The sequence below is a fragment of the Alosa pseudoharengus genome, unplaced genomic scaffold, assembly GCF_046254945.1.
Source record: "Alosa pseudoharengus isolate Yale_2024_CS ecotype anadromous, Long Island Sound unplaced genomic scaffold, YU_APseudo_1.1 YU_APseudo_1.1_scf_24, whole genome shotgun sequence".
Lineage (NCBI taxonomy): Eukaryota > Metazoa > Chordata > Actinopteri > Clupeiformes > Clupeidae > Alosa > Alosa pseudoharengus.
In genome coordinates this window covers 32925844-32952691 of record NW_027468689.1, presented here as the reverse complement: position 1 = coordinate 32952691, position 26848 = coordinate 32925844, and the positions used below count along the sequence as shown (strand labels likewise).

The 26848-nt window shown below is 40.2% G+C and overlaps 1 protein-coding gene across 4 annotated transcripts in view; it reads left to right on the top strand.

Moving 5' to 3' along the window:
- pspc1 (paraspeckle component 1) overlaps positions 1–26848 on the top strand; it is a 90142-nt gene that overhangs the window by 49591 nt on the left and 13703 nt on the right. The window contains exons 8-9 of one of the 4 annotated variants that reach the window (XM_076303763.1): positions 5785–5915; positions 9126–9791. The exons of 2 other annotated variants lie outside the window; for them this stretch is intronic. In XM_076303763.1, coding sequence (XP_076159878.1) covers positions 5785–5915; positions 9126–9335 — 341 coding nt within the window. In that variant the 3' untranslated portion in view covers positions 9336–9791. Of the gene's footprint in view, positions 1–5784; positions 5916–9125; positions 9792–26848 lie in introns of those variants that run through there. One more of the 4 variants, XM_076303764.1, reaches the window with a different exon arrangement.

Sequence of the window (26848 nt, the reverse complement as noted above, 5' to 3'; positions counted from 1 at the left end):
AGACATGCGTTTTGTTTGGAGCGGCATACCGGTAGGTTATCAAAAGCAGGGGGGTATTTGATGGTTCGCTATTAAGTTTTATGGAGTTGAAAGAGTGTCGGGATTTCCTCCCGCTGTTTATTGCGAGACAGGCAGTCGCTTTCATTCATTCATTGAACGTGCGCTGTGCTGTAGTGGAAACTTTATTCCGTAGCCAAGTAGGCCTACGGTAGCCTAAATTTAATGAATTTTTTAATTAAATTTGTAGGCTGAAATGCCTCGCGGCAACAATTGTGTTTAAATGTAGTAGCCTACTGCTTCAGCCTCTGGCAAGCTTAAACGTCCCACATACTCGACGCACCCGACCAGTAGCGCGACAATGTGACTTCACAGAAGCGCCGTAACCATTTATACTCGCGCGTGGTGGTCGCGACACTCGTTGCAATATTCTCCTGAACAGAGTTGTCGCTGTTGTGAAACGACTAACGCTAACTACGTTACACAGCTAAAGAAGCTGCAGTAAGAAACACTAGTAGCTACCTAGCTAGCCTCTGTGATGGTACTTCAGACTTTGGTTGCTACTATTCACAACTACCATCATCATTATCATCTAGTTTCCAAGGTGTGTGCACAGATAGATAGATAGATAGATAGATGGAGGATAGATAGATGGATATATAGATAGATACTTTAGTCATACCGAGGGATATTTTAATAATTTAAACAGTTTAGTTAGCTGGCTAGCTAGCTAGCAGCTGGCTGAGTTTGTGTAATTTCCTTAAGTGGAAAGAGGTTTTGTTCAGGCCTTAATAGATATCCTTTGTTTGAAAATAAATCGTTTCTATTCGTTCCTCTTAATTCCATGTTACTCACTGGTAACTTTATTAACTTATCCAGCAAACTATTAAAAATTCACGACTGTAACAAAACACTGCAACTCTCGCTTGCCCTTGAACTAGTCCATCTTCCTGTTTCCGCCTTGTCACGCTCGTCTAAAAAAAATGAGTGGTGCGCTACCTGGCTTCAATCCTGGCGCGCCAGCAAGATCTACGTCATTTTGACGTCACGTTGTCGCGCTACCGGTCGGGTGTGTCGAGTATGTAGAAGGCATTAGAAGGGGGCGGCAAGCGACTGGTAGCTTTAGAGCGACGTGTGGAGACCCATGGTGTAGGACAATGACATTGGTTTAATACTGTTGCCAATCAACAATATAAAATATTAAGAAGAGCTCTTTTATTTCATGGAGTTAAATCAAAACAATGTCTTCTATTGCTCGTGGACTGATATCCCTACTGGTAGGCAATTATTACCCCGGCTTGTATTTGGGGGCCAGCCTTTATTTGTCCAAATCGGCCACATCCCCGGCTATTATCCGAGGCCCGGCTATAGGCTAAATAGAATCACGGCAATAATTTGAGGACGGGTATGAATGTCATCGGGCTATCTATCATCGTTCACCAAACATTCTAATTCAGAATTGTAAATATTACACAAATGTAGGAAATAATCTAAACGTTATTCACTCTCCATGTATAGATCAAAACAGACTTGCGGAACAGGCTGCAGGGCAACAGTCTGACAGTCTGCATGAAAATAAGCATAAACGGTCCACTTGTAGAGTGCAATTACCATAAGTCCTTGAATTGTTCTTTTTAAAACCAAGGAGGATAGCCTGTAGCGATTTTAGACGTCAGCTCTGCCATAAGCAGTGACTGTGATCACCGTTGCACATTTTGAAAATGTTTTGCACTGCAAGTAGTCCAGTGGACAGAAAGGTGAACCCGGAAATGTTGAGTACGCCAAAGTTTTATGATGGAAATATATAGTATGGGTTCCCAGCATGCAGAAACTGCCGGATGCTAATTTGCATATGTTGGGCAATTTGTGTAATTGAGCTAATTAGCATAAATGAGCATAATCACCTATATTGATCATATTATAAGAGCTGCTTGGCCAAAATGGACCATGTTAGTATGTTTTTAGGGGTTACTGGAGATGCTGAGTCCATATCTGACATTTTCAAGATTCAAAATCACTATTTAAATTTGGTTTGGTCACGTTTTTACTCTCATTAAGCTGATTTTGCTGAGTTTTTGGGGGTGATTTAGACGGATTTTTGGAGGATAAAAATGTTCAGTGTTGAGGAATAATTTGGATTCTCAAGTTATTTCTGAATTCCACAATCATTTTGGAAATAGCTATTCACTGGCCCTCTGCTGTGACTCACAATTGAGTAACAAAGGGAAGAACTAGCCTCTACTACTCCTCACTGTCCTCATCCGTTGTCCTGTCGCCATCTTCTCCAGAGTCTTCATCCCTGTCCTTCTGCTGTTTTTGCTGTGTAAATATATTGCCACATGTAACATCACTGCCTTTGCAGAAACAATAATTAGTACAGGCCAGGCCTTCAGCTGCACAGCTGCACTTTCCAGATACATGTATACACAGTTTTAACCCAGCTTTGCAGTTAATGCTGCTAACATCTAACAAATCAGGAGGAGCAACAGGACAGGACAGAATCAAGGGTGGGCAAGTTCCTCTCCTTTCTCCATACCTGTCTTCTAACTCCCTCCAAACGCGGTTATATCCACAGCCGGTGGATCAGGACGGTCTGCTGCTTTCCAAAGCAGCACCTGTAGATTGGCACGTTTTCCATGGAGGAGCAAGACCTCACCGCCAGGGATGAATTACTGCACGGGCCTACCGGGCCAGGCCCGGGGGCCCAAGGGGTCAGGGAACCCTGAAGCCCAAGCCTTTGCATGAAATCATTGCCTCAATATCAACACATCAGGATGTAGGCTATGAATCTGATTGAATTTAGAATTGTCCATCCCCAAACTGCACCAGAATACAGGAAATCACATCAAACAAATTAAAACATTTCTGAGGAAGGACCCCCAAACCCCCCTTACACATACGCGACAATTAATGGGGGGCCCTTAATACATCTGGGCCCAGGGGCCCGAAAGTTCATAATCCGTCCATGCTCACCGCTAGGTGGAGGCCCAAGCAAAAGGATCCGAAGAGAACCCTCGTAAGGGGTACTGAAAAGCTTACAGAGGCCTTCAGACATTGAGCCCCTGCCCCCGCCGGACAGCTTTAGGCTGGAGTTAGCGGTGGCCCTGGCTGCAGAGCAGAGGTGGCAAGGAGGTGGTGCCTTGAGGACGGAGGGTTGGCGGAGCCTGTTCGAGTCGGCCTGTTCTCCGGTGCTCTTTAGAAAAATAAGGGGGAAAAAAGTTTGTTGTGTGGCACGAGCCAGAGAGAGGGTCTAGGCCTTGGCGCGATCGTGGCGGTGTGGAGCGGCCGGAACAGCGGAGGACAGCTCTGCGACAAGGCAGCAGAGGAGGGACGCCAACGTCGGTAGCTGTAGCCTGATTGCGCAGCGTGGTCCGGCTGCGATGGAACTGGAGTCTGCTGCCCCGACTGGCGAGACGACGGAGTGGAGCATCGGAGGTGCAGTGCCAGTTACGGTGCTCAGCGCCAGGGAGTCTGTGGCAGTGGAGGCTAGGCCCCGCCAGGTGTTGGAGGAACGTTTCGGTGGTGCACACTGCGAAAGTGCGACCTGAGGGCGTTTTCTGAAGGGAGCTGGGGATGAGAGGCGACAGACCAGGTGACTGCTAGCACGCCCCGCATTGGGCCGCTGGTGGTTGTGGTTCCCCAGGGTGAGTAGGGCTCTTGCGGTGTGTGCACCCCACCTGCTGTATGGCAGTGCCAGAGACTAATTGCTGGGCTGAATGTGGGAACGCCCGCGCCGAGGATGGCAATGGCTTGCTGGGGGAGCTGTGCAACGCCAGAAGGCTGGACTGTGCTTGAGATTCCCACGATGTTTCGCGCTGGGGATTCTGGGAGAACTGAATGATCATCTCAATACCAATGTTTCCCAAAAGGCTTGTCCCAAGGAGAACAGTATTACCTTAAACACAGATGAGGAAAGTGAACAGTCCAATCAGTAGACTAGGATAAGCTAGCCAACTATGCTACTTTGTTTACAATATTTCCAGGCTTCAACCAGACAGCTGAATGTGGTAGAGTTGTAATAGAAATAGTAGGCCTAAGCTATAGGCTAATCTGCATAAAGTGTGCTGTCATAAATATCAGACATTCAGTATTCTCTCTTTTTATATCAGGATATAAAATAATACAGATATATTACACTGTAATCCTCTGGTATTCTAAGGTAGGCTATTGAAATGTCTAGCCCCCCCCCCCCTCCAAAAAAAGAAAAAGAATTGTTAGGTTGGTGTATCGTTACAGCCCTACTGTATATCGCTACAGCCCTATCCTCCAAAAATCTGTCTAAATTGTACCAAAAAAAAATTGCACACATTAATTCAACGTTCTTGTTGCAGTTGTTGTTTTCTTGTTGCAGTTGATATTGTCTAGCACTTTTTAGCACAAATATTTTTAAATATTTGTATAGTGTTGTATAGTTTGTAGGGTGTTTGTTAAAATTGCACATTGCAACTGTTATTTTGAAAAGCTGGTTGTAAATAATTGGTAAATGTAGTACCCCAACATGCATGCAAGTCTATCTAGCACAGAGATATTAATATCAGTGAATTACACTCGCCTCCCGTTTGTCACCCAACAAAGCTAGCTACATTTTTATACATGTGTCTCCATGTCATACTGGAGTCTTTCGATGGATTCCAAATGAAATCAGGTCCGTGACTCTCTAAAAGAGCCTCTTGGGCTGTAATTTTTACAGACAGTCTTACAGCTACCATTGAAGTTCTAGTCAACTCTGGTCTGAATTTGACGGGCATAGCAACAATAACTATGGGAGCGTGACTTTTGCTAAGAATGTTTTTAACACAATACAAACCCCTATCCATTCCTAAAGTATGAACATATGAACAGTGGATGGTAAAACATTTTTTAAACAGACTCAATGAAACTCAAACATCTCAAACAAATAATTAGTCCATTAGGGTTATGTGGTGATAAGGCCATGTTTATTCACTTTTGTAGCTTATGTGTTTTATGCAATTTAACAGTAGGTTATTATCCCCTCCTTCTCAGTTTTATTGTTTAAGTTACTTAGTTTCAGTCAGTCTCTAACAGGCGTGCGTAGTAGGCTAGTGAGTTTGGTCGTTCAGTTATTCTTTGACAAATAAAACATTCCATGCCAACATGAATTTGAACGTAGCTCGTTTTGATGCAGAGCATTGTCCCACTTTGAAACGCTATGCTTAGCCCAGGTTATTTGTATCTGTAGGCTAACCAGCAAACTGTAGCCTACAAAATGAACGGATTCCGTCTTCAGTTCAACTTGTATTTAATAATCAAATTGTAGCATTACATTCTGGGGATGCAAAGACGTGTGTCTCACACAGTCGATGCGTGAGACTTGAGAGCCATTAGTACCGTAGACTTTGATGCTGGCTGCAGTTGTTCTGCTAATTTATGCAGCTGTGGATACATGAACTCCCGGGCTATCGATCAGTTTTTTTCTCATGACATTTTTGCATAGGCTTGAAATCTATTCTTGCCAGAAAATGTTATGTGATTGTTCTCTCTTCTATATCTATCTGTACATGTCTGTCCCTTCTATATTTTAGTCATCAACATGCCAAAAAGGTGCTGTGCAGTCTCAAATATAACAAAAAATAAAAATTGGATGATATTCAGTGGATTTTTGTCCGAAACCATCTTCACTAAGTCTACTGTTAACTATGCCGTGATGCCTCACTCAGCCTATCCAATCATTGAACACACTCTCGCAATGCATTTTCTCACATGATTTATTACTCTTGAATTGGTGGCCAAGTCAAGTCAAAACCCGCCATGCATTATCTTGCGTAGATGCTTATAACTCTGGTGCAGCTGCGGGTGGTAACCAGGCGCCCTCTCAAATGCTGGGTATGGGGATGCCGGGCCGGGGTGGAGCCATGGGGCCTGAGGGAACACCACTGATGCCTGATAATGGAGTGATGGTAAAGTATTTGAGTACAAGTTTGATCTCAAACCAAGTCTTCTATGCAATTTGTAATGTTGTGTGTGTGTGTGTGTTTGTGTGTACCATGTGCCCTACCGATTTTACCATTTTTAGAGTAAGATACAGTTAAATCTGTCAGTCTAGTAGATTATAGTTAAATTGACATATCAACCCTGTGGAAATGAACACATCTTAACTTAACTCGTAAACTGTATTAGCTCTTAAAGACATCCTTTACCTTCATATAGCAGCTTCAAGGTCATTTTAATGGTTAACTAACTTGTAATAGTGAGAATAGTGCACCTCCGGAGAGGCTAACGTCATTTGCGCGATTGATGGGTTTGTAGTCGTTGTAATTACGAACTTTCAAGTCAAACTGCAACTTTCTTTACATGAAAATTTGTCCCATGGTGGTCAACTGCAAAGGGCGGGACATAGGCACTCTATTGGATAGTTTCAGAAAACGTAAGCAAGAAAAAGCCAAAGAAATCATTTGCTTGGTAAGCAGATAAAACATTGTAAGCAGCATTTGGTCTGACATCTTTGTTGCCATTTTGCAGTTGAATGAGTGAGCTGCCACACAGATTTATGAGGATACATAAATGCTGCCTTCAAATATGACTGTTATGGGGGTAGTTTGAATATATCTTGGCAGACAGGAAAGGATCAGTTTAGAACGGAGACTGATGGAGACTGTTATTGTTGGTGTTCGGTGTTAGTGGGGGAGGGGCATGAGAGTTGAAACATTCAAAGTTTTGGCCAAGTCCCCTCAATCTGTCAGACTTGCCAACTGCAGCTTTAAAAATGTACGGATTGCATAGCCCCCCCCCTACGTGTGTGTGTGTGTGTGTGTGTGTGTGTGTGTGTGTGTGTGTGTGTCAGAGGCGATTGCTTTAAGACTACAGGGGAAGCTCAGCTTCCTTTAAAATATCAAAGAAAATTTAATCAAATACTACTGTATTACATTAGCCTACTATTCCAACTAGAACATGCTAAAAATGTGTTCAACTTCATGGTTAGTTTGTTCAGCATTAAGGTCTCGCCGGTCATGTATCGTCACTTCCCGCCCAAATTGCATTGCTGTGACAACACGATCCATCAAAAACCCCATAGACACTCGGCTTCACTGGACTTTCAGTGGCACTACAGAGTGGGATGATCTCAGTGCAGAAAAGATAGATGTTTATTTGACAAACGCTCCAAAATTGAAACATAAATGTGGAGTTACTGAGTTTGACTTGCTTTTGTTTCAGTTGTCTATTTAAGCTAAGTTGTAGCCAGCCAGCTCATTATATAACTGTGTAGCCTGGCTACATTATGCTAATGTTTACTTATGCTAAGGTTTATTTTAAAAGGCAATTGATGGTGTTCCCTACCAGGGGAGATTCAAAATAAAACAGCAAGGCAGATAAACATGCAGATATAGTCACAAAAAAATATAACTCTAGTAGGCTGCCAAATAGCCTATTTAAACTGCCCACAAAGTGAACTGGTAAAATGTAGCAAAGCCATCTGCCATGTCTCAGAACTCTATTATGTTTGTTCTAATCTGGCTTTCGGGATAACTTTTGCCCCCAAAGAACAATATAGCACCTTAATAATATTAATTTAATAATTGATAATTGACCATTTTTATCAGAGCTTCCCCTATTCCAAAGAGCAGCAACCGCCACTGGTGTGTTTGTGTGTGTGTTTGTGTGTGTGTATATACAAGGTCTCTTAATTTTTTCCAAAGCTGTTTATATTTTCAACAAATCCATTAAACATAGGTGTAGTTGTGGAATGGAATAAGAACCCCCCCCCCCTCCAAAAAAAAAGAAAGAAAAAGATTTAGGGTGTGTCTGTGTGTGCGTGTGCTTCAATATACTTTCTATTTTTTGTCTTTACTCAAAATATTCCAGTATATCTTGCAATGTCTATAGGTTTACAGGAGTTTAACTAACATACAAGTGAATAAATAGCATTTTGCATTGTATACATTGTACAATATTATTTGCATTTGTTACCTCTGTGCATTTTGAGGAGTCATTTGCCAACATCGCAGTATCTTCCTTTAGAACAAGAATAGGCTGTTTCTGGTTTTGGATAATGGGAGGTTTACAAACAGCATAATGCTTCAATGCAAAATATTGTTGTATGTATCATACCACAATTATATATCATATACTATTGTGAGGACACATAACTTAAGTCGACTGGTATTTTGCAGATGCTTTAATTCAAAGCGACATGGGCTTCCACCAGGCTGACTGATTGTCAGGCGGTGACATTAACGCTGCTCATTTTTACTTTTAGCTCCAGCTCATTGAATCAGATTAGACCGTTCGCATCTCTCCTATAAGCTAACAGTCTAATCTGATTCAATGAGCTGGAGCTAAAAGTGTTACTGTCAGACTCAGAAAACGGCTGGATCAACTGGGGAAAGGTAAAACTCAATTGTTTAACTCGAGGGGAGGTGGAAAATGAGTGTATTTCCCCAAATGGTGGAATATCCCTTTAAGTATAATAAGAACATGTATGCTGTCGATAACCATCTAAAGATGTAAACATGTATGCTGTCGATAACCATCTAAAGAAATGAAATATTCACAGCCAACAGCTAGCACTATCAGTGATCACCAGCACTGTACTGGTACATTATGACTGTTATGAAACTGTTATGAAAAACTTGTTACCTTGACAATGCATGCACATTTGGGGGTTTATTTTATGCAAGATGCATAGCTCTGAAAGAGCCTTGTGTTAAAGTTTGTCAGTCAGCTATTGTGCACATGCAGTCTTGACAAATGACTCCTCTGTTCTTTTTATAGAGCACTGTGGAAAATCTTTTTTTTCTCGGCATCAGTGGTGTGGAAACATGCCAGAAATTTGGTTGAGATTTTACATCACCCAATACCAAATTACCTTTGTTTGGCACCACTGTCTTCTATTAAGCCCTTAAAATTGTCAGTGTTATCATTTTGACTCCAGAGAAGCCTCATGTTCTTGTAACTAATTTAATTATCTTTTCCTCCCTTGATTACTTCTGATGGCGACTCTACTGCCTTTGACTATCCTCAACACTTGGGAACATCTTTTTAAACAAATAAACTGGACACACCAACTCTGCAAACATATGATATGACCATTTGGAACTCTCATCTACTCTTGACCTTTACACCAATCATAAAATCAATCAACTGGACCCTGGCTGGCACTATAAATGTAGCTCAATGAGCGGTTCCCCCAGGGTGGTCCTCCTCAGATGGTGTCCCCCATGGGCGGACGGCCAGGGGTGGACTCACCCCAGCAGCAGCAGCAAGCAGTGGTTGGAGGGGCTGGTGCAATAGGTGGGGTTGGGGGACCAGGTGCTTTTGGCCGAGGAAACCCAGTTGGAGGCAACTTTGATGGCCCCAACAACAAACGTCGTAGATTTTAAATTTTATATAATTATTGCCCACAATATTTTTCCGTTTTTATTTGTTAAATTCTTGTACATACCCAGGTTTTCACTATGGGGTGGGGAATGGGGTCATATTTCTCTGTAGTTGTTGTCCTACTGCGGTATATCAAGCTTGGCCCATGTTGTACAATCTTTGTTTGCTTTTTTATGTGCCTAACACTCATCAGGAAGTTTAGCATGAGCCACCCTTGCAACTCTACGTCATTTTGAAGTGCCCTGAAGCACCCAAAGACAACTGTGAATACATTTTACTATTATAAACCCCCCATTGTAATGTTGAGTATTTTTTTTTCTTCCATAGATATCCATACTGTGATGTTTTTTTAATTGGTCGTTAGCTTTATTGTGTTTCTTGCATGCTTTATTACAGTTGAAATGAAATGCATTTTGTTCAGTTCAGTGGTATGTACAATAAACCCATTTTCAAATGTGTGCTTTGTACACTGCTATTTACAAACTATCTCCTTAAAGCTAGAAACAACTTATCCATCTTGTTATTTGTCTACTATCATTTCAGAATCTGATGTTGAAATGAAAATCACTTTTTGGTCTTTTTAATGTCTCTGTAGTATGTGAATGAAGATGTTTTACACACTTGATTGAGTTGTTTCTACTACAACAACAAACCATTACTGTAAGACAGATACTTTTAGATCTAAAACCAATCCCTTGACAATTGGAAGGTAGTCATAATGCTTACCGAAAACAGGACTGGCTAGTAAATGTTAAAATGTCTTGATGCATCAGATTGGACAAAACTAAACTTCTTGTAATTGACCTGTCACTAAGCCCCGCCCCCCATTGTTACAGTGTGAAACTCGGACAAACATACCAGACTTGATTAGAAATACATTATGGAGAATGGCAGCTGACAGTATATCAAAGCAGACTTTGAGGACGTTTTGATTGATAACTGGTTTAATTTCCTCCAGAAGCAATCAAAAGGGACTTAATTATGCTATGGAGGGGTATATTCAAAACGTTAAAATGTATACAAGGTGACACGCTTAAAGTGGAGGCGAGTAGTAGTGATGGGCAAATGAAGCTTTGGTGAACCACTAAACCACAGCAGTGTGAAGCTAGCAACACTAATGAAAAAATCCAATATGGCTGCCACATGTAGCTTTTTCAACATAAAAGTCCTTACCCAAACCAGTATATGTAACCAAAAATATTGGTTTGCAAAGGACTTTTATGTTGAAAAATGTATGTGTGGCGGCCATCTTTTTGCTTTTCAGCTAGTGTCGCTAGGTTCACACTGCTGTGGTTCAGTGGTTCACCAAAGCTTCATTTGCCCATCACTAGCGAGTAGCCAGATCACCGTGCAAAAACCACTGACGTTAATGCTAGCTAGCTAGCTAGTTGAAGATTGAGACTGAGTGTTAGGCTACATTAACATTCAATGTAGTAAGAATATAGTAGTTGGCTAATGAGCATTTTCATCTTGGGATTTAACAGGGAACCTACATTACGTCAAGCTGTTGCAAATGCGAGAGACGTCCTGTAGGCTACTGTTGATGAAATATACCCCGTTTACTAGCCGGTAGTCGGGTTACCGGCTATCGGTATTACACATCCCCGATGCACAACGTTTGACCATTGTTATCCGTCTGGGATTTTTGAGGAAATAAACTCCATAAATAACCATTAATTTGTAATATTATGCTTCCTCCCTGTTGTTTCCTATGGAGTTGTTCGAGCTGATGTCAGAGTCTGTTGAGGCTGTACTGCCATTGGCTCATCTGTGTTCTCGGGTGGCACTTAGCAACAGGTCAATTGAGTTCTTACATTCCAAAGGTTAAAGTCATTAGGCCTCATTCACCTAAGAAATGACTTTGTTCTTCAGAAGGTCCCACAAAATCTCTTAAGCAGATTCATGAAGGTGTTCTTAAACCTCAGAAATGTTTGCAGTTTCATTCTTATCATGCTGAATCCCATTTCTTAAGTTGACAGGTTGTACCAATTCTTAATTAGCATAGGTAAACATCCTGTCAATCCCCATAAAATGGCACGATACTACAGGGTCTTGTGAACACAAATTAAGGCTGAGGCACCAGCTTTTATTTCTACCATATATTGTACACTAAAGGGGGGGGGGGGGATTCTACGCGCTTCAGTTACGCACTTTTGAGTTACGCATATTCTCCCATTCCCGCTTCTGTCTAGAGTTGGGCACCAAAACCCATTGCCAATACGTAACTGGTGCGGAGGCAGATGGTAGTAACGACATTGGATAACAATGTGGATTTTTATTGTAAAAACAAAGTACTGGTTCAGGCACCGCTTTGGCATTGGCACTTGACATACAAAAGTATTGATTTAGCACCAGAATCGGATAAAACCCAAATGATACACAACCCTGTCACACCCACAGCGAGCAAGTTCAAAATCAAGGCGGCCTTATGAAAGGTATGATATATTTAAAATAAAAACAGCCTAGGTGTGTCATCATATAGCCTAACAAAGAATTGACTCTATGAAATTTCACTTTTGTTTTGAGGTTTGTTTATAAAGAGTCAAGACGTGATTGAGCTGTGTAGATTCATAATTTAAAAACTCACTGTTGAGAAAGAAAATTTCAATGGCAGCTGCTTCTCATAATATCAATTTATCTATGCTAATGAAGCTGTAGACTTACGATGGGTTTCCACACACCGAAATTTCGTGTCGCTCTCATTGAGGTTGAATGGAGACGAAATTCACCCTAGTTGGGCGAAATGAGAGCGAATCGCCGAGGCAGGCGAAACAGAGTTGGCAAAAGTTTAACTTTATTTAAATGAGGACCATTCGAGAACCAATCAGGTCCGCGTGTTTGTGTTTGGAGGCGGGAGTTACAAAAAAGTCTGACCAAGATAGCGGAGACTACTTGAGTTCAAGCCAACTGATAAAGTGAGGTAACCTATGTGGTAATACACGCAAAGTGCCTGTAGCCTACTTGCTTTGAACATGCTGATGTTAGGCTCATTTACAAAGTCCTCAACTCCTGTCGCCTTTCAAAGCCCAGCGTTTCTCAAACTATGGGCCGCGCGGACCAGCACCGGCCGTAACGTGGACACTCCTGGTCCTGAGGTCCAGAGCCGCGGAGTGAAATTATTCCCGGGGCTTCATCTGATAATTTGCAGCGCAATTGATCAAGGAACCGCGTACCGACAGAAAAGTAAAACAAACGTTTCTGCAATCAGTAGGAAATACTTGCTAATTTGCTGTCATCAAACATAGAGGCATACAATTAAATGGTGGTGAGCGTTCATTCAATGCGCGAGATAAACTGAATCCACTTGATAACGTTGGTAGCAAAGCTCCAATTCAATCTATTGGAAGGCTATTATGAAACTACATTTAATAGAACAATGTGGATTTATGCAACTTCCATAAAAACAGAGCACATACTATAATACACTATCTAGATTCTAGAGTATTGTATGGTCAAATTTGAATAACGTGGCTAAAAGCTTGTGGCATAAATAAATATGTAAATATTCTTTCCATTTGCCTACCAGTGTATGATGCTTGCATGAGGGAAACATCCCAAAACGATGACACCCATATAATTGCTGTTGGTTTGATAAGTATTTATCATGCAACCATGCAAGCAATGGAACTATTGTAATTATATTTTACATTAGTAAAGCAGTCCTCTGATGTGCATGTTTTCACAAAGTTTTTGTGAACAATGTTAGCACTTTAAACACTGGCTGCTTTGAAGTGCATGTATAACAATATAGCATAACAATAATAATTGTGATGTGATATAAGGATAATTTGATGGGGGGTGGGTTCATGTAGGTGGGCCCTATGACCCCAAAGTATGCCATGACCGGGCCTCAGGTCAAAGAAGTTGTCTATGTCCATGGCAACACTGGCATACAAATAAAGTCTATCAAAGGTCTGACATTAGATCTGAAGGTAGCATTTTAAATGGGTGTTTTTTTAATACATAATGTTTTTGAACAGTTTACTTACAGTAATACAGCTTCTAACAAATGTAGGGTGATATATTTTACGTTTTCCCTTTAGTTGAGTTCAAAATAAAAAAATAAAAGACACAACAAAATAACAAACACTTGATTTAAAAAAAAAAAATTGTCGTTTATAGATTAGTCGACTAATCGAAAAATTAGTCGAAAGATTAGTCGTTAGAAAATTAGTCGTTAGTGGCAGCACTAGTCAAGTTAAAACTGAAGATGCACAGTCGGTAAGCTTCAATATCCAAAGTGGATGATTATAACGGGGTTTTCGCTATTTAACAATGTAGCCTCGTGGATAAGGCAATGTCGGGAAATATGCTACCGTGTGACACTAATGGGGGAAAACATGAAGCCGTATCAGCATATTAAGCACCAAATTTGATACTGTAATGTTAATTTATAACATTCTGTGTAACCTACATGTATTTAGAACTAGGCCTACTGCCGACATCGAGCAATATGCTGTTTCACCTTGTAGTGGCGCTTGACCTTAATACAGCCCTCTGGAGCTGAAAAGGTGCTTAAGCCAGTGGCAGAATGCGCCCAAGAGTTGTGTACATAAGAAACGGCCAGATTTTGGGGTTGCTCCACCCAAAACGCGTAGCTTCCTCTATTAAAAACAATTGTCATTGTACACAGGGGGAACAAGCCACAAGAAGTAGGCTATTTACAACGACAAAGTAAAATATAATTATATTACGAATCTATGGGGAGCTCTAGAGTCGTCAGAAATACATGAAACTGCATAGTATGCCTTTAAAGTACCCTAATGCTTTGTGAAATAGTTAATTTATTTAATAACAAAATATTCTAATATTTATATTCAAAAATATCATAAATGATAGAATGACAACTATATATTTTATTATATTTTACACCTGCAGAAATGATGAAAATGCAATAACCATTTATTTTGCACAAACAAGTCAGTTCTCAAATGTACGCAAGAGTGCTTTTGAGTGTTCGTAGATTCTGTTCCTACCTAAGAACAAGAAAACATTGGTAAGTGTCAGAATCTTCGTAAAAGCTGCGAACGTGGGTTTTAAGAACAAATGTCTTAGTTAGAACGGTTGGTGAATGAGTCCCGTTGAATTTAGTGTTCTTTCCTCCTGTTCTTGTATTTGCTTTTTGTAATACCATTTTGTATTAACAATAACACACTTGGACTCATTAAAACAGCCCCTATCTCAACAAATTAGATGCAGTCTTGCAGTTACAGGCAAAATAACTTGGCCTTTCTTTAAAGTGTTCACAAGTTATCACATGTTAGCCTTACTACTTGTATTTGTTTTCCACTGCAGCATTATTTAAACACCCTACAAGATTTTTTTTCTGTGGAGAACATGATGCACAATCTTACATTCTACAGTAATGATTTCAGCGTATAAGTCTTACATCATGAACGCTCATATTCTCGATCCAATTTTGGGATATTTGGGACGTTTGGATATTAAAATGATTGCTTTATGACACTTAGAAAATATTGCCACATCCACATATGACACCAGAAAGATAAAATGGCACTGCATGTACAAAACCGCTTGGAGCTCCAGTGGCGAACTCACAACGAGAATTCTCGGTCTAACCGTTGATGTGCCGAGTGAGTGGGCGGAAATAGGACACCCACCAGCCCAGCACCAAACTCCCTCTTTTACTGTCTCTGCAAACTCCGAGCACGGTAAACAAAATCTGTGTTTGAAAGTTTGTAGTGCTGCGAGAGAGAACGGTCTGAACACAGAAGAACACAGCCCTAAGCTCCTTCATATAAAAGCATGACATATGCTTAAAATTCTATTCCAACGTTGATTTCTGCCCAACATACAGTGAAAAGAAAAGCCAATTTGGTAACGCTTTAGAATAACATGTGCTTATTAGGTATTAACAGTGCATAATAAGCAGTTAACAATTCATTACTAACAGTTAGTTAACTGTTGTTATCCTTTAATAACATTAACTAACTGTTAACATGCAGCTTGTAAGTGTTAATAAGCAGCCTTTTAGGTTACTTACAAGCTGTGAGAAATACACCTTTAAAATTGTTGCAGTGAGCAGGAATCGAACCCCGGTCTCCTGCATCAAAGAGTGCATCGCTACTTAGTGAGCTACACTACTTTTCTTGTACAGCTGATGAAATTATTTATTTTGATTCTATATTCCGAAGTGCTATATCACACTAGCTATGCTTTTTACAAATATGTTTCTGATGGAAAAGTGGTGTTTAATTAATGCAGAAACAGACCACGAATGTTCGCCTCTGTTCAAGGCAAACTGAAACATGTTTCAAATCGATCACGAACGTTCGCCTATGTTTGCAACTTTAAACCAGAGCTTTGAACGCACCCACTTATCGTCTTTAAGCCTCGGTTGCTAGGTAACCAAACTATATACAAAGCTGGCATATCTTTAGACTGCTGACAAACTGTTTTATGCGTTCACTGAACAAAGATTATGGAAATTAAACACCACTTTTCCATCAGAAACATATTTGTAAAAAGCATAGCTAGTATGATATAGAACAAATATTTTTCATCAGCCAATTAGGAACAGTAGTGTAGCTCAACAAGTAGCGATGCACTCTTTGACGCGGGAGACCGGGGTTCGATTCCTGCTCACTGCAACAATTTTGAAGGTGTATTTCTCACAGCTAAACCAAGCTAGATAGAGAGATACAGTATAGAGAGATAGAAGGTTGGGCTTGTGGAACTTTAGGCTACATGGTCCTTGCTTTAGATTGGGGGGCTGCAAAATTTACTACAAATAGGTAAGAAAGGTCTTATAAGCGAATTAGTTATCCACCTCTTTGTCTTATACACCATTAACAAGCATTAACAAGCTGCTTGTTAACACTTACAACTGTTAACAAATATGCTTGTAAGTAACCTAAAAGGCTGCTTATTAACACTTACAAGCTGCATGTTAACAGTTAGTTAATGTTATTAAAGGATAACAACAGTTAACTAACTGTTAGTAATGAATTGTTAACTGCTTATTATGCACTGTTAATACCTAATAAGCACATGTTATTCTAAAGCGTTACCGCCAATTTTACTACTACAAACCTAACAAATATTCTTTCCATACCTCATCATATTTAGCTAACATGGGTCTACTAAATATAGGCAGTCTTACTACTAAAACCTTTGCAATCAATGATTGTTTTTTATTTCTGTTTCTTGTTGAAACCTGGCTAACTTCAGACAGTGCAGCTGTTCTTGTTGAAACCTGTCCCCCAAATTATAATATCTTCCACTCAATTACAGTAGGCAGGGTAAACTAGGGGGTGAAATTGCCACCATTTTCTCAAATAAATATATGCACTAATAAAAAAAAATGGCACTAGAGACAACTTTGGCAATTTATCTTCCTTCGAGTATATCCAGTAAGTTCCTTAATGTTTTGCACAGCTTAGAGCTAAAACAGCATTTTAAAGCAGCATGTGGGGCAGCCATGGCCTACTGGTTGGGGCTTCAGTCTTGAAACCGAAGGGTTGCCGGTTCGATCCCTGACCCTGTAGGAAAAATGTGGGCGGGGGAAGTGGTTGAGCGCTGCTCTCCCACATCCACAGCTGAAGTGCCCTTGAGCAAGGCACCTAACCCCTCACTTCTCCCCGTGTGTCACTGTAGCAAGGCAGCTCACTGCTCCGGGTTAGTGTGTGTGCTTCACCTCACTGTGTGCTCTGTGTGTTTCACTAATCCACTGATGGGATTTACATTTACATGTTATGGGGTCTACCCACAACCTTGGCAACACGCTCAATGGTGTTTTATGTCCCTTAAGTTGTCTTCCAGGGAGCGCTGCCACCTCTGACTTAAAGGCCCCTAATCCTAAACCTAACCCCAACCCTAACCTTAACCTTAACCCATGCCTAACCCTAGTGCCTTCCAGGCAGCGCTGCCTTGAAGACAACACTGGTGGCATAAAACACCAAGAAGCTTGGCAACACCCTGAATCTAGTCATCTCTAGAGGGATAGAAGTCACTGACTTATCGGTAAATGATATAAATATGTCTGATCATTATTGTGTATCTTTTAATGTCATACTAAACGCCTTAAAAATTCATCCCGAAACTACAATTAAGTCACAGTTCCTGGACACTAGAGCAGAGCAGCATTCATAGCTCTTGCAGACTCCATAAATTCAGATATTTTAAATCATTCTATTGACCAAATGGTAGAGGCCTTCAATAGTGAACTAGGTGTCCTGCTTGACAGAGTGTCTCCTCTAAAGACTAAAATAGGCTCTTACTCCTTGGATGAAAGAAAATATCCATGACCTAAAAAGATTCTGTAGGAAAGCTGAGAGAACATGGAGAAAAACTAAGTTACAAGTTCACCGTGCCATTCTAAAAGAAAAAATAGCAAATTATAATAGAGCTGTTTGGAGAGAGAGAAGGATCCACTTCTGTAAGGTAATTGCTTTGGATCTAGTCCCTACTAAATTCCTCAAAAACCTATATGATAGCTTGGCTCCCTTTATTCTCAAGATAATAAATACCTCATTAGAAACAGGTATATTTCCAACTGCTTTTAAAACCGCTGTCGTGAAACCTTTACTTCTTTTACTTAAGTCTAATATTGACCAAACTACTGAGTAACAGGCCCATATCAAACCTACCTTTGCTGTGCAAAGTACTTGAAAAGTTGTTTGTAATTAGCTTTCTGATGAACCTTCCTGAACGAAAACAGTATTCTCGAAAAATTCCAATCAGGTTTTAGATCAAGTCACAGCATAGAAATGGCCCTAGTAAAAATATTCAATGATCACAGACTTGCTACTGACTTAAACAAAGTCTCAATCCTTGTTCTTTTAAATTTGAGTGCGGAATTCGACACCATTGATCATATCATTCTAATTCACCGCCTTGCAAAGTGGGTGGGTCTCTCAGATAATGTTCTAAATTGATTTCAAACCTACATTACTGGCAGAGATTTTTTATGTTAGTCTAGGAGATCAACTAACCCAGATGGCCTTTGCTCCATTATCACATGCTTTTACCCTTACAGATATGTCAGGTTTCTGGCGAAGAGTTGCAAATTTGCGGCAAGGTCATATTTTCACATGCAAATTAGGTTTCTGGCAAACAGTTGCGGTTAACTTTTGGTAGCAAATTTGCAGCAATGTCATGCGAATAAGGTTTGTCACCAGAAGTTCACTGGAAGTTTGCCATTATTGACTAAGTGTGGTGGCAAATCACTAGCGAACACATTTGCCACTTCTCATTGTTGCCAGAACTTTGCTGGAAGTTTGCCTCTAGCGGCCAACATTGGCAAACATCTGGCAATATTTTCTAGTGAATTCGTTTGTTTCCCACAAATCACCCACAAGTTTTCTGCAAATCTGCCGCAAATGTTTAATTTTTGTAAGGGTAAAATCCATTAATCAGTGGATGAGCAATGCTTTTTTTAAAGCTAAATGATGACAAAACAGAGGTACTTTTGGTTGGACCAAAATCAAAGCGAGACACCGTTCTTAGTAATCTTGAACCTGGCACACCAGGTCAAACCAAAAGTAACATGCCTAGGTGTCATCTTAGATACAGAGTTATAGAGTTACAGGCCCCATATCAGTAAAGTTACCCAGACAGCTTAGTTCCACCTGAGAAACATTACCAAAGTGCGACGCTTTTTAACTCAAGAGGCATACTAAATACTAAATTCTACAGCATGCCAGTAGAAACATATATTCATATTTGTGTAGGTTGGATTGTCTGGAATCTGCCGATATAAGAATCATGATGGTGGGTTACTCTGTGGCTTAGCAATTTACAAAATGATATGTACTGACATAAATCTTCAATTCATTATGAATTGTTTTATTCATTGAAGTCTTGTCACTGAACCATTGGATGAAGAATGTGCCATGTACTCCTTTGCATTTGTAACCTGAAATAAGCTGTGCTTGGGTATGTGCAGATGTGCTGTTGCCAAAAGCACAGTTGATCTGTGCATGCTATGACCAACTAAAAATGAATATAGGCTACTGCTTTAGGAACAATTCTTTATGCAAGCATTTATATTTTCATTGATGCCGAGAAGGTCCTGTGTTAAAGCTATGCATTATGTTGAGATCCATCTTAAGTCAACACTTTTCCAGAATTACCGGAACGTCACATATTACCAACAGTCACGTATGTCCAACCTCTTACGTGTATGTATCACTTAATATTCATTTCTATACAAACCAAGACGGCGGATTCCTAAAGAAACGCAAGGACCCACACCATAAGTTTATCTAAATTAGCTATGTACCAAAAATTACATTTTACTCGAAGAGCTGTAAACAGTGTTGTAAGGCTGCGTGTACAAATCCGCTTGGAGCTCCAGTGGAATTTTGATTTGCCGACGAGAATTCTCGGGCTAACCGTTTATGTGCCTGAGAAAGGTTGGGAATAAGCACCCACCAGCCCAAAACTGAACTCCGAGCGTGCTAAACAAAATCGGATATTTCAGGCAGTAAAAGCCCCGGTAAGAACCAAACTATAGATTTTGTTCAAATCTACACACCTATGGCTACTGAAAAATGTAAGGTTCATTTATCAAATGTTATTTTGAAGTATTAAAAAACATTATTTTAAGAATTTTCGAACGAGATGGTTGGTAATTAGCACGTTTACGATACATATGTTTGTCAAGTGCACCAGTGAAACAGATGGAACTTTACCTGGTGTAAGTCTCAAAGGTAGGATTAGATGAACACATACTGGTGGTGATTATTTAAATTGTGTTGAATCTCAAATCTGCCGCTTTGGTATCAGTGTAAGCAAATTGACCCAATAATGAATATATAAAACATCCTTTGAGATTTATTATACAACAGTTAGATCCGGTCAAACTATTTATTAATTTCTGTTTGGACGAGAGGCATTCCATGAGTCATCACCAGCGGTGATTATCCAGCACAACCCCTCTCAAGGCTTTTTACTGCTAGTAATCACTCCGCAAATTGAATTAAATTTTCCAATCATGGATCAGAATAGCTGTGTTACATCCGAATTACAGCCGTGGGAATATCCTTTACCAATCCCACTCCCACTTGTGTCATATTGCTTAAATATCCCATCATGTCTGATCTTTTAGACTCTGTAACTGGTTTTAGCTGTGTCATCTTTGGGTGTGTACGAAAGAGTTTAGTTTTACAAATTGACAACATGACAACTAATATATCACCTCTCAGCTTTGTCAGCATTTATAAGTAATGGAACATCAGACAGAATGTTTTGAATCACATAATTGTATCAAAGACATGATCTAGCACAAACTCAGCGTAACCCCTCCAAAGAATTGAACAGGCACACTGGGACATGGAGGTAGGCTTACTGGCAAGGAGGCTCAAATTCATGGCTGCCAGGGCCAGTCATTATCATGCCTTCTTAGTCACAGGGGAGAGAAGTTTACTTCCTGCACCTGATCACTATGGTATGGTTGGGGAGCTTTTCAGATGTGGCTGGGTGAGCAATTGCAATAATGATTTCAGTACAGAAAACACTTTTCTCATCATGCCTGTATGTTAATTTGAAGGTACTTGAAAACTGTGCTGTGATATTCACATGCCTTTGTATATCTAAAGCAACAGTCTTATCTGTTGAACCAAAGAGCAGTGTGTTGGACTAACATTTACAGTACAAACTGACAAGTATTCATACCGGTCCTCTATCCTATATCATTTACTACAAATGTTTGGTCAATTATAATGTACTTAATCCTTATTCAGTTGTACTCTCAAATTTGCCATTTTATTTTGTGTCTACATTGGTGAAAAACAAATGGTTGTCCATGGGAACTTCTCGTATTTGCCAATTAGCGCTAGTCTATCATGAATGAGAATTAATGGATGAATGAATATTATGAATAAGTTGTGACTTATTGTTAAGTCAAGGTAACACGTCAGTTCTGCACAGAGCCTAATCATCACGCCCCCTCAGAAGGTGGGAATCTACCCTTGCTTTAACCTTTTGTGTTCATCTGTGTGACTCCCGGACTTAATACTAGGGGGCTGGTAGTATCAGACACAGGTGATTGAGGCAATATCATTTGAAGATTGAGTTCACACATATAGCTTGCCCGTTTGACCATGAGTCCAGTGCATGTCTGAAAGGGACTTATTTAGTCAGTTTAGGAACAGCACTGCAGGGTCATTCTTGACACTCCAGTGTCAAATTGGACAGAATCCAGGCAAATTGTTGCTGCATCATCTCAGATTTTTGTTCAATTCCAATGTTTATGCTTCCCTCAGAACGTTGGTTCGGTGTGTTGTAGTTCTTTCTGGAGGATATTGGTGTTGGTACGTACGCGGTGGTAAAACTACAAATCCCTTGATAAATGCAATACCTGCCCGCGAATACGTCGAAGAAATCGGAAATGCAGACGTTTTGCTCCACACAGTTTTGTCCTCTGCCTTTGAGTGGATACTGTGATCTTTGGTACGTGAAGACGGCACACTTTGATCTTTGCTACTTCAGAGCTAACTTACCATGCAACTTGCCATAGGGAGTAGCTTCAATTAACACCCGGATCTCTTTATATGGGCAAAGATGGCAGCTTTGGATCCTTTTTGTAAGCGAACTTCAGAGGTTTATGTCTAGTCCCTCCGGTCTCCAGCGCAATATCATCGCACCTCCGTCGAACGACCTACTACACACGGTGACTAAACACCACTCATTTAATGGCAATGGTGAGATTAGCGATTAGCGAGTGATGTTTCCTGATTCAGTAATCGCGAAGACGTCCTTCTCTGTTCAGTAATGTAAATAAATATGAGATTAAATCTATTTAATAGATAAGCACAATAAATTGAAATTATTGTATTTGAGGCCAAGGTTTTTTTTTAGCATATTTTCCTTTTGGGCCTGATTTTGGGCATTTGGTATGTGACACGGATGTTTTTCCTTGAGTATAGGCTACTACAAGTGAGCAATGTCAAAATCAATTGGTTTGTAGATGTTGTTGGGTGCGGAAGGTTATGTGATTGCTTTATCAGTAGTTCTTGATTATGATTGGCTGAATCACGTTCGATGCCGTTGTAAAACCCACCATAACCCCACACGTTTACAGCATTTCATTCTATATTACTGTCCCACCACAAATTGATACAAAAGTTAGAGTTGTTGCATCTTGATGTTGCTTGGAAACCATTCTGATAGAGGAAATATATTTCTTAGGGAAAGAATGATTATCTATGAATAAATCCTTACATTTCTTGTTGCTGTGCCTTTATTTTATGAAATTTTGCCAGATATGCGGAGTAACCATTTTAGAAAAGCAATAAGCCATTGGAGTACGTATGTTAATTATTTAACAATGGGTCTTTGCTTAGCTGACATTCAGGGTGCTAGCTATCTATCTATAAGTTGCAAGAACGTCTGTCTGTCTGTGTGTGTGTGTGTGTGTGTTATTTGCATATCTCTCGAACCGATGATCTGATTGATTGAAGTGGCTTGCTACGGGCACACGTAAGTGCAGTGCCAAGTTTGACGTTGTTTGGAGAAGTAATGCAAAATATATTGTTAAATATATCGGTAAAAGAAGCACATGTTGGCTTTCTTCGCTCTACCGTAGCCACTGCCCCTCTCACACAGCACAGCTCAGGACCAGAGAGGATAAGTGGAGTTTTGGCAGCACTGAATCACGGGTTAAGATGCAAGATGTTTGGATGATTATCATGTCTGACTTCAACAATAAAGACTCCCTGTATGCAGTTTGCTTGCACAAAATAATTCTGCAGATTTTGCAACAACCCGCCAACAAACATGGGTATGTAGTGGCTATTCAAAAATACATAAACAGTATGTGCATGAACTGACGCTTCGAATAGCCCAGGCTACTTTAGACTTGAGACTTTGAATAAACAAAGGACAATTCCGACTGCAAGGTCCCAAATTGAAACGGGCGATAGGCTAATGGTCCCGACGTTTCAGAAGACAGCTAGACAACAAGTGGCAGACAGAGTGACGTTATGCTATCATATATATATATATATATATATATATATATATATATGTATATATATATATGTATCAGTGGCGGCCGGTGGTTAAAAAAATAATAAATAATAAATAATGTCCGCTTGATTGGTGTTAGTGGCAATATGTGAATAGATGTAGGCCACCTACCCCAACACATTTATAGCAGCAGTACTATGTAGCATTTTAACTGGCAATGTGCAATAAGTCACTTTGGATAATAGTGCTAAATTAATAAATGTAAATGTAAATAAATGTAAATTTAGGTCTGGGAAGTCGGGGAAGATATGTAGGTCTAGTTATGAAATACTGTTTTCCAGATGTGCAAAATTATGAAAAGTCTGGAGGTTTTGCTCAATGTAATATATTTGCAGAAAAGTCTTTAACACTAAAAATAGACACTTGTTTTATAAAACCATGTAACTATTTACCATTAAAAAATAGACCTTAAATGTGGTTATTTGTAACATGCTATTGTTTTTAAAGCCAAATCGCTATCATTTAAAGACAGGTTGTAAGCTAAGTGAGAATTTATACTCAAAAGGCAAATGTTACTGAAGACGTCATTACAGGAATGCATCATGGTCTGAAACATTCATTAACAATGTTACCATCCAAAGATACAGTTAGTAACAATAACATATTAACAACAAGAACATTATTTAACAATTGTTTAGTTAAGGCATAACTTGGATGATTATAGCAACGCATAACTATCCAAAAATGTTTTAGCCTATCACCAAATGAACTGTCCACGTTTGTGACAGGCCAGCAGCTGTAGGCTATAGCTGATTGTTTTCTGTGCTAACGTTACCAGTTAGCCATTTGTCATACTATGTAGCATTCAGCAGCCTACACTAGCCTTACCATCTTTTTTTGGAATAGGAATTTTTTGAACTGGTCTTCCTGCTTTGATCCTAACCTTCGCACTGTATTTGAATGTATAAAAGATGGATATTGTCCTCTGATTCCATTGTACTGTTTATTTCACGAGCAAAAAACAAGCTTTCCGTTCAACACAAGATTCTTAGCTGTATGACTGCAGCTAATGCCGCGGTTTTAGAATGCCGCTAAAAACCGCGCCCCCTATCGCAATTGAAAATTACTGTACGGAGGAGCTTCCTCCCTTGGCCATTGAAAACGACGTGATTCACAAGCCGCTGGGGTCAGAGCATGGCGGTATTATATATAACTGGAGAGAGTGACTAAGTCACGCCCCCATTCATTTCAATGGCCCATGCTAGGCTAGCTACTTCAGCCAAAAAAGCATGAAATTGACCGCAGCCATCTTTACGAAAATGGCGTTTCATGGGTGTTCGTTTCCGGCACCAGCTAGAATTAGCCTATTAGATTCCACGTTACAGACGGAGACAACGTAAGGTACAACGGTATGTCGTTGATGAAGATTGGACATTCCCTCAGAGGAAAAGAAGTTGTTCGGGAACACGCTTCACCTCGTTATGCGCAAATTCATTTAATTGGTTGGGATAACATTTTGCGAATGGTGGTAAAGTTTGCCCTGTCTCTGAAGTCCTAGGTTATTTAATGTGATGTTCATATGTGATAATAAACGATGCGAATCAATATTGTGTCACTTTAGGCTTCACAAATAATAATCCCTAAATACTATATTTGGACAGGTTGTAGGCCTATTACGCAATAGGCTATCCAACGAAAATGACTATTAATTAAGTAGACATGGTATGTAAGAAACGTGTGGATAGCTGGGATTTTTGCTGCACCCAGTGTGAATTTGCAGCTTGTTAAGCCTAGGCTACATTTGCAGGCAGACGAAATGAAGCCGGCGCAAGTTAAACTTCCGATAGAAGCGCACATCCCTCGGGTATTGTGGTTCGAGCAGGCATAGAGTCTGCAACTGTTGTTGGACATTTGGCTTTTGCCTCGACTGGCAGCCTGAACATTTAAATCAAATGCATAGCCTAATCATGTCAATGTTGCAAGAAAGCAAACGAAATAAGTCATTGACATTTATTTCGTTTTAAGTCACTTGGGGAGACAGGTTATATGATCCAGACGTTGCGTTCTACAGAACTACAGCCTGTGCTTAAAATAGTCTTCATACACAACGCAATGAGTAGGCTAATAATTGGATATAGGTCATTGCTATGCATCTGCCAAAGTGTATGGTCATAGTCAGTTACTTTAAGGTAATTACTTGGCATATACGGCAAATATAGCCTAATATGACAACATTAACATTTTTCTTTTATTTACAACAAAGTCCGGTAATACAGCCTAAACCATGTAGGCATTAAGTCAAGTATCAGTAGCTTAATCCAAGTAGTTAGTTGTTTTATTTGTCGTCTTCCAGAAATGCAAACCAACATGGACGCGCGAGGACGCTCGTGCCCAACACTAAACTCGTGCATGAGCTGTCATCTACCAATCAGCATGTAAAAACTGGTGCCGGAAGTTGCAACCATGTAACGCCTTGTTTTCAAAAATGTCGGCGGCCAAATGCCATGCTAAGTGGCTGAAGCTAACCGATCAAATCCTGACCCCCTGGGTCAGAGCCGTTTATAATGGACTTCAATGAGGGGCTTGAGGAGGAAGCTTCTCCATACAGTCATTTTCAATTGCGATAGGGGGTGCTGTTGGCATTTTGACCTAGGGGAACGATTTTGTTCATTCAAAGTGTTTTTGGGGAGGGTGTTCCTCCCTTTCCTCAATGAAGGAGCCTCCTCTGATATATATATATATAAGTATAAGTACTTTTTTGATCCCGTGAGGGAAATTTGGTCTCTGCATTTAACTCAATCGGTGAATTAGTGAAACACAAACAGCACACAGTGAACACACAGTGAGGTGAAGCACACACTAATCCCGGCGCAGTGAGCTGCCAGCTACAACGGCGGCGCTCGGGGAGCAGTGAGGGGTTAGGTGCCTTGCTCAAGGGCACTTCAGCCGCGGCCCACTGGTCGGGGCTCGAACCGAAGTCCAGAGTGCTAACCAGTGGTCCACGGCTGCCCAAAGACTGTTTTTGAGTCACATCGTTGCAAATCTCACATGATGATGCATCTTTCTAGAAAATGGTTTGCCTATATCATTAAGCTATTCAATAGGCTGAACATAGCCTTACATCAATGCTTTAGGTTTATGTCATTTCGATCAGCTACAGACAACGGCAGACAGAGCGTGATGTCACTTATAGGCCTAGGTTAGCCTACCAGAGATTGAGTCACATCGTTGCAAATTTCAAACATTGATGCATCATTCCACAAAATGGTTTGTCTTCAATATTAGGAATTTATTCAATAAGCTTAACAATAAACCTATAGCCTTAACTCAAAACAGCTGTTAGGCTTATGTCATTCTGATCTGTAGAAATGTCACATGCAACCTAAATTCTGCTTACTGCACATTAATTATAGGCTAATATAATAATATTCAGTATTCATTATTGAATGCTTAGCTGGAATGATGTTTTTCCCCTATTATCCTATTACATACCTGCGGGCATGTAATTGGGCTACGGGTTTTCTACAGGTATGACATGTTTCAATGGGCACTGCACTAGTTTAGTTGAATATAACATAATGTG